Here is a 7,085-nt window from a genome sequence, read left to right as displayed (position 1 = left end):
CACTCTGGATTACCTATATCTTCATGTTGTTGCCCGTAATCGTCCACTAAGCCTTCTACGGTTATCCATTGTTTCTGACTGGATCTCTCCTGCTTCTCTGTAAGTCTGATTTCATACCCCACAGGACTGAATTCATTTTCATCCACAGAGTCATTTCTCTCCGACATAGCTAATTTGATTAAGTCTTTCAAATGTTCAGTTCGTACTACTAAGTCGCATATACGTATTCCATGAGTTCGTGTACACAAAAGATACGCGCAGTGTAGCTAAACAAAATACATATCGTTGTCACTATAGTCTATAAAGTATGACAAAAAAACATACATACTTAAGAGTTAGTTCTCTCCTAATCTCCTTACTAAGAAAGTTTTACTTTCTTTCCCGTTCGATTGGTCGTCCTCCAAACAGCCTTTTTTTGTTTCTTTGTGTGTTTTTATTGGCTGAATTTAACAACTCAGGATGGCCTGAGTGACAGGCCTGGGGGTTGGGGCCTGGGGCTTGACCGGCCGGTGTGTTGGGCTGTTGGCACTTGGCCGTTGTGTGACGTGTGAGACTGTATGAGGATGTGGCTGTAATTTTATTAGTATTTGTAGGTGTGTGACTGTGTGGGCCTGTGAAGTGTGAGACCGTGGGGCCCGGGGCGGCGTGGCCCCTGGCCCTGGGTCAGAGTGTCCAGGACTTTACTCCAGAGTCCAGTTCATTTACTATTTGGTGACTAGTAGTGAGTCATAGACTGAAGACGCTCGATCCACTCAGAAGTTTAGAAGTTCAGAACATGCTCCTGAGAATCGTTGAGTGTTGAGAGAAGTAGAACTCAGAACTGAAAACTGAGGCCACTGACATTTGGCATTTTAAATTTCAGCGACTTTTGAGTTTTGAGTTTGGGTCCTTCGGCTTCAGCCTGATTCAGGCCTTCTCGAAGTTCTCAGGCTTTCAGCCGTGATATATTTTTATTACGTGAAATTGCCAAGAGACGACACACACGGTCTTGTTTTGTAAAGTATGTATTGTGGTCATGTGAATAGTCACTACTAATCTTGTGTATTTTAATAATTATATGTAGTAGAAGCAGCCAGAACGGTGTATTACAAAACTCTCCAGGATGAGTTCACACGTATGACTTTCCATGTACACCCAACTGAACCATCGGGCTGTAGCAGCCGGCAAAACAGCGAAACAGTGGGCACGTCGTATACCGCGTGTCTTGTACAAAGCTGCAGCATGCGTTGCAATCTGCTGTATCTTGGTATTCTCTCAGTTCAGCACCAATATTACCAGTTACCCAACTCACTTTGTAGCCCCGCGTAGTCCCACCAAAGCCAACATTTCGCCACCCAAACGAGCGCTTGCCATGACCTGCCCTAGTAGAGAGACCGCAGAGCACCACCCACTATTAGGCAGATGGATTCACAATGCTGCCGATCCCTTCCTGGGTGTATCTGCTGTGGCCGATGAGCTTGTGAGTATGCGATTCCCATATCCCATGTATGTGCTGGCATTCAAGAATGAACGGGATGCCACACGTCGTTGTCACGAAGTGGTGAACTCAGTTTCTGCGTCAGGCTTGGTGGTTAAATGCATTGAGTTGCCGCAAAACGTTCCAACAGGATATGGGTACGCGAAAATCGATGCAATGATGCACTTGACTACTGAGACAGATATAGACGAGGTTATCTTCCTGGATTGTGACTCCCTGCCGGTTGCCAACATGACCAATGTGTTTGCAATGCTGTCAAGTGGGGGCTCATGGCGTGGTGAGCTGCCACAACAACTGTCGCCATCGGTTGGCCATAGCGTAGATCACGTTGCTGCCGTGTTCTGGGGGGATATAGAGGGGCACTATGATCCGTCGATTAAGATTATCGAGCAGAAGTATTCAGCACTGCACAACATTGATATGGCACGGCGCCACGCCGCAGTCGAGAAATCAAAGTACTATGACTCTTACCATATGCGGATGGGATGCGACACGGGCATCATGCTTGTCAATCTGCGACGCTCGCAGGCTGCTTTGGAATTGCTTGTGGAGCTGAAAGACAATACGGTGTTTCAGGACGTGTCGTATGGCGATAAAGATCTGTGGCGTTTGGCGTATCACCTCACAGACACGCCGTTCCGACTGTCCCCATACGTAGGTGCGCTGGGATCGTTCGACAGCAATAAACAGTTCTTATTTGCGAGCCAAGCCAAGCACAACGACAACGGAGACATCATCTCGGTGCATCAGCTTTGGTTTCCCTCGAGGCACGAGCCGTACTTTCAAGCAATAGCCGCAAACGCCGACGAAGCACTGGAGTCCACACTCGGTGCGGATGTGTGGTACGTCCCTGCTGAACCGAGAATAGCCCTCTCGCCCAAGGAAAAAAAAACACGCTTCAGAAATTGTTTGATACGTATGAAGGACTTTATTGGGATAAGCTGGATCCCCACCCGACAAAGCATCTGGGGGCACGCGTCCACGTGCGCTTCTCTCTGGCAGAAAGGCCAGACTACCTGCCCTTGTACTTGGACGGGCTGTGGGAAAAATGGTCTGTGGAACTCGGCATAGATGAGCTATTGACCACGCCCAACCAGGTACTGGTCAAGCTCTATGCTCTGGCTGACAAGTGGGCGTACGCCGACTTCACTAAATACTTATGAGCGGTGACAGCGCAATTGCCCTGCACGACGCCCAGGAGAACCTCTGCAGTCGCTCCCTTGACTGCAAGCGGTGCTGTGGATCTCATGGTTCGTACACGACTAACTATGCCATTTGTATCCGTCTCTGTAATCCGTTAGAGGCACGCCAGTGCGCTAAGCACGTGCCATCAGGGCCAAAAGATCTCCTGAGGTCCTCCATGCCGACATGTATTAATGCCGCCGTATTTGCGATAGAACTTTGATAGAACTGTGTAGACCCATGATTCGCGTATTACTGCATAGACCCATGATTGTCGGTGTAAGTGTTGGAACGGGTTATAGACTTAGTTCATCAACGACATGGCAGAGGAGTATTCGGAAGTGTGCTTGGAGGCTGCGATGGGTTCTGATAACATCACGGTACTTGGAGAGAAGTGTCCACGTGTGCAGTAGACCCCGTTCCTTAGCAGTGCAGCGAGGACTCATACCGGTCGAAAGGAGCTCCAGTCTTTCAGTTGTCACATCCATATGCGCAGTAACCTATAATAACTGGAAAGTGTACCAACCTATACTTGAAAGTGCGGCGAATGGCTGGAACGCCCTCGATGAGTACAAACACACGGCATTTGGCGCGCTCGCTTCGCTCAACGCAGCTGGAGTGTTTACCATATCACAATGCATGTCAAATACACACTGCATGCTGGAGTGTTTACCATATCACAATGCCTGTCATATACACACTGCATGCTGGAGTGTTTACCATCTCACAATGCCTGTCATATACACACTGCATGCTGGAGTGTTTAATCACAATGCCTGGCATATACACACTGCATGCTGGAGTGTTTACCATATCGCAATGCCTGTCATATACACACTGCATGCTGGAGTGTTTACCATATCTCAATGCCCGTCATATACACACTGCATGCTGGAGTGTTTACCATATCTCAATGCCCGTCATATACACACTGCATGCTGGAGTGTTTACCATATCACAATGCCTGTCATATACACACTGCATGCCCCTGCCCAATGCCAGTTGCTGCAGGTACAACGCAAAGCAATCCCAACGGCGACGAAGAACTCGCGCCATTGCAGTTCAGCTACACTGTTTGGGTACATGTGTGTTATCCACTCAGCAGTCGATCACACCTCCCCACGTGACATGAGAGTGTATAGGCGCCACACTGCGAAGGTCAGTGCGCCAACGGCCACCCCTGTGGCGTGGGCGTAGTGATCAACGGAGTCATTGACATTCACCTGCGAGGCAACGAGAAACAACTCATCAGCACACGTACCACTGTGTTACAATACAAAATATAAACTGTAAGAAAGAAAGTGTACCCAACGCACCGTAGTACCATAGGGCTGTGTACTTGCACACTCTCAGGCCACATGTTGGTATTTAGTCGCTCGTTGATAGTCGGGATATATTAACTTGTGCACAGTCGGTGTACGGTCACTTGTGCGTAAGAGATATATTATCTTGTGCACAGTCGGTGTGCAGTCACTTGTGCGTAGTAAGAGATATATTAACTTGTGCACAGTCGGTGTACAGTCACTTGTGCGTAGTAAGGCCTGAGCCACCTACCGATTGCAGTTGCAGTAGATTGGTCACAGTGGCCAGCTCATTGCATATTATGCACAGATCCGTTAAACCAATCATATCCAAGTCATAGCTATCCGACGGCACCCCTCTACGCGTAGGACCAGACTGCCGCACAACACTCTGGTATCGTCTCCTGCTGCCACCAACTGTAATATCTGTCGAGATATTCCCATCGCCTGGAGCACTCGCTTCGTATGTGGGCGGTGATAGTTGTGATTGATATTGCGGTTGCGAGTGTGGCTGTGGCTGTGGTCGTGTGTGTTGCTGTGCGCGTGCGCGTGTTTGAGCCCTTTCTCCGGCGAGTGCAGAAGGTCTTTCCTCTGACGCTGTTTCGTACGGTGACGGAGGCACAGTGCTACGAGGAAGTTGCGAGAGGGAGTCAAGTGATTAAAACAGCCTGGAAACCATAGCACCTACACGTTCGGACTTTATATTGACCTCTACTACAAATAAAGATGATTTGTATTGGGTGTGTATTTGGGCGTGTACATAAACAGCATATATTCTGACCCGCTTACCCTAACCACAAACAAGCACAATTTGTGTGAGCTACAGACAGTGCACGCACTTACGCGTGAGTGGCGTCGTTTGTGCGGCGTCTCTGACTGCGAAGGACTAAGGGCCGTCTCGCGCGGTATTGATTGTACGTACGAATGAACACAGACTCAAGAAACAAACAGGCGTTGAACCCCATCAACCCTGCCACCCCCGCACTCGCCCCCAACAGCGGCACCTGCGAGTACAGCCAACACCGTCATGGCAATTGTGAGACAAGAGCTTGGCGATATTTATTTGACAAATCAGGAGGCTATATGTGTATATATATATATATATATATACCTAAAACCCTCTATATATCTATCTATCTATCTATCTATCTATCTATCTATCTTTATATCTATATATATATATCTAAGAGGCGCCCATGAACCTACTTATCTACAATGGATCATATCTCCTCTGTATGCTCTGTACCCCCATCGCCAGTTCGTACCTACAACAATCTACACCATGTGCCCACAAATACACAACACACCACACCGCAGCACCACCTGTCACTGCCAAGCACTCGCCCATGCCAAGACACACCGACACACCCCATACACATACACACCACTGTCACATACCAATACATGACACGCCCCATACACACCCACACCACTGTCACATACGAATTCATGACACACCCCTTACACATCCACACCGCTATCACATACCAATACATAACACACGCCTTACACATCAACCCCACTGTCACATACCAACGTCACATACCAACGCATGGCACATCCCTTACACATCAACACCACTGTCACATACGTATTCATGCTGGATCGTCGCGATCGATTCCAAATGCCAGTCCAAGTACTCAGAAACAGCTGTCACCACCGTGGGCATGCCTGGCACACTCTGCACCACAGACGGCAGCCATTGCACCAGCGAGTGCTGTACTTCGTCAGGTAGGTAGCTCAGCAGTTGGTCGGTGAACCTCTGCTTCGTCGCCTGCGGAGAAGCGATAGACAGCGAGGCAACACACGCAACGGGCGAGTGAGTGGGTGTGGGCATGTGTGTGAGGTCAGCTGCACAACCAGTGATTGACAGTATTGAATCACGCCGTTATTGAATGTTTGGCGATCGAATCACGGTACTATAGTGCAGAAGGGGCCAGCCCAACTGAGGCTCAATACACTCATCGTCAGAGCAATTCTGTGATACACACAAATGGAGCAACCCTTCACAAACACGCATGGTGCGACCATGCAAACAGCAAGTCCAACAATGTATCATGCAATGGCCATATGCCTCTACGAGTACATTAACACATACACACACAAAGGTAGCGAGAGAGAGAGAGAGAGAGAGTGTGTGTGTGTGTGTGTGTGCACTCACCTTCAGACGTCGCACCTGGTCTGTCCGCCTGTGCGACGTATCACACACGGCCAACGCACCCGACGACAGATACAGGCCCACCACACCCATCAGCCCCAACCGACCCTCCACCAACGGCCCATTTGCTGCCAACAGCACCATGTTGCTCGCCAGGTGTTGCAGCGTCTGTGTAGTGTTTGTGGCAGAGTGGATGGGTCAACAGGCGACGTTGAGAAGCAGAACGCGTGAAACGGGTCAGAGTACGAAACATGAACACTACTACCATTGGTGGGTGATACAGTGCACCATTGGTGGGTGTTACAGTGTACCATTGGTGGGTGTTACAGTGTACCATTGGTGGGTGTTACAGTGTACCATTGGTGGGTGTTACAGTGTACCAGTGGTGGGTGTTACAGTGTACCATTGGTGGGTGTAACAGTGTACCAGTGGTGGGTGTTACAGTGTACCAATAGTCGGTGTTATAGTGTACAGGCGCTACTGAGCAGTGTCCACAAGCTACAGTGTACCACCATCTAATAACAATCACACTCACATGTACCACCATCTGATAACAAATCACACTCACATATACCACCATCTACATATACCACCATCTGATAATGATCACACTCACACATACCTCCATGTAGTGATAATAACACTCACATATCGCACTAGCTATGCTCATGACGTACCATGTGTCCCAACATGTACGTGAAGTGAGTCAGAAGCCACGCCTCATGCGACAACCCTTGGCTGGTCACATAGTGGGCGAAATACTGCCGATATTCAACGGCTGATATGGCCACCTGTGGCCAAAACCCTTTCTCATCCCCTTCTACAACCTATACTTGTAAAGAAATGCAAGTAATGAGAACAACATACCAGCTAACCGTCATACCACCTATATATATATATATATGTATGTATATATATATATATATATATATATATATATATATATATATATATATAGTATAGTGTG

At 48.4% G+C, this 7,085-nt stretch overlaps 3 protein-coding genes across 3 annotated transcripts in view; 1 reads left to right on the top strand and 2 right to left on the bottom strand.

Moving 5' to 3' along the window:
- The window catches only part of SARC_01710 (hypothetical protein), an 11,003-nt gene extending 10,726 nt beyond the window's left edge, over positions 1-277 (bottom strand). The window contains exon 1 of the mRNA XM_014304568.1: positions 14-277. Within this exon, the coding sequence (XP_014160043.1) occupies positions 14-167 (154 nt within the window). The 5' untranslated portion in view covers positions 168-277. The remainder of the gene's footprint in view (positions 1-13) is intronic.
- Positions 278-987: 710 nt separating this feature from the next.
- Positions 988-3,295, top strand: SARC_01709 (hypothetical protein). Its single transcript, XM_014304567.1, has one exon. It carries the CDS (start codon positions 1,127-1,129, stop codon positions 2,546-2,548), a length of 1,422 nt encoding a protein of 473 aa, XP_014160042.1. The 5' UTR covers positions 988-1,126; the 3' UTR covers positions 2,549-3,295.
- A 250-nt stretch (positions 3,296-3,545) lies between these two features.
- SARC_01708 (hypothetical protein) overlaps positions 3,546-7,085 on the bottom strand; it is a 4,269-nt gene continuing 729 nt past the window's right edge. The window contains exons 2-7 of the mRNA XM_014304566.1: positions 6,796-6,945; positions 6,122-6,286; positions 5,552-5,734; positions 4,804-4,964; positions 4,214-4,586; positions 3,546-3,882 (exon numbers count right to left, since the gene is read on the bottom strand). Coding sequence (XP_014160041.1) covers positions 3,769-3,882; positions 4,214-4,586; positions 4,804-4,964; positions 5,552-5,734; positions 6,122-6,286; positions 6,796-6,945 — 1,146 coding nt within the window. The 3' untranslated portion in view covers positions 3,546-3,768. The remainder of the gene's footprint in view (positions 3,883-4,213; positions 4,587-4,803; positions 4,965-5,551; positions 5,735-6,121; positions 6,287-6,795; positions 6,946-7,085) is intronic.

The sequence above is a fragment of the Sphaeroforma arctica genome, assembly GCF_001186125.1.
Source record: "Sphaeroforma arctica JP610 unplaced genomic scaffold supercont1.70, whole genome shotgun sequence".
Lineage (NCBI taxonomy): Eukaryota > Ichthyosporea > Ichthyophonida > Sphaeroforma > Sphaeroforma arctica.
Note: the sequence above shows the minus strand (reverse complement) of the source record. Positions and strands in the feature narration are given on the sequence as shown.

Excerpts from the sequence above, each read along its gene's own strand:
- SARC_01709 (XM_014304567.1), top strand. The coding sequence starts at position 1,127 with ATGTACACCCAACTGAACCATCGGGCTGTAGCAGCCGGCAAAACAGCG.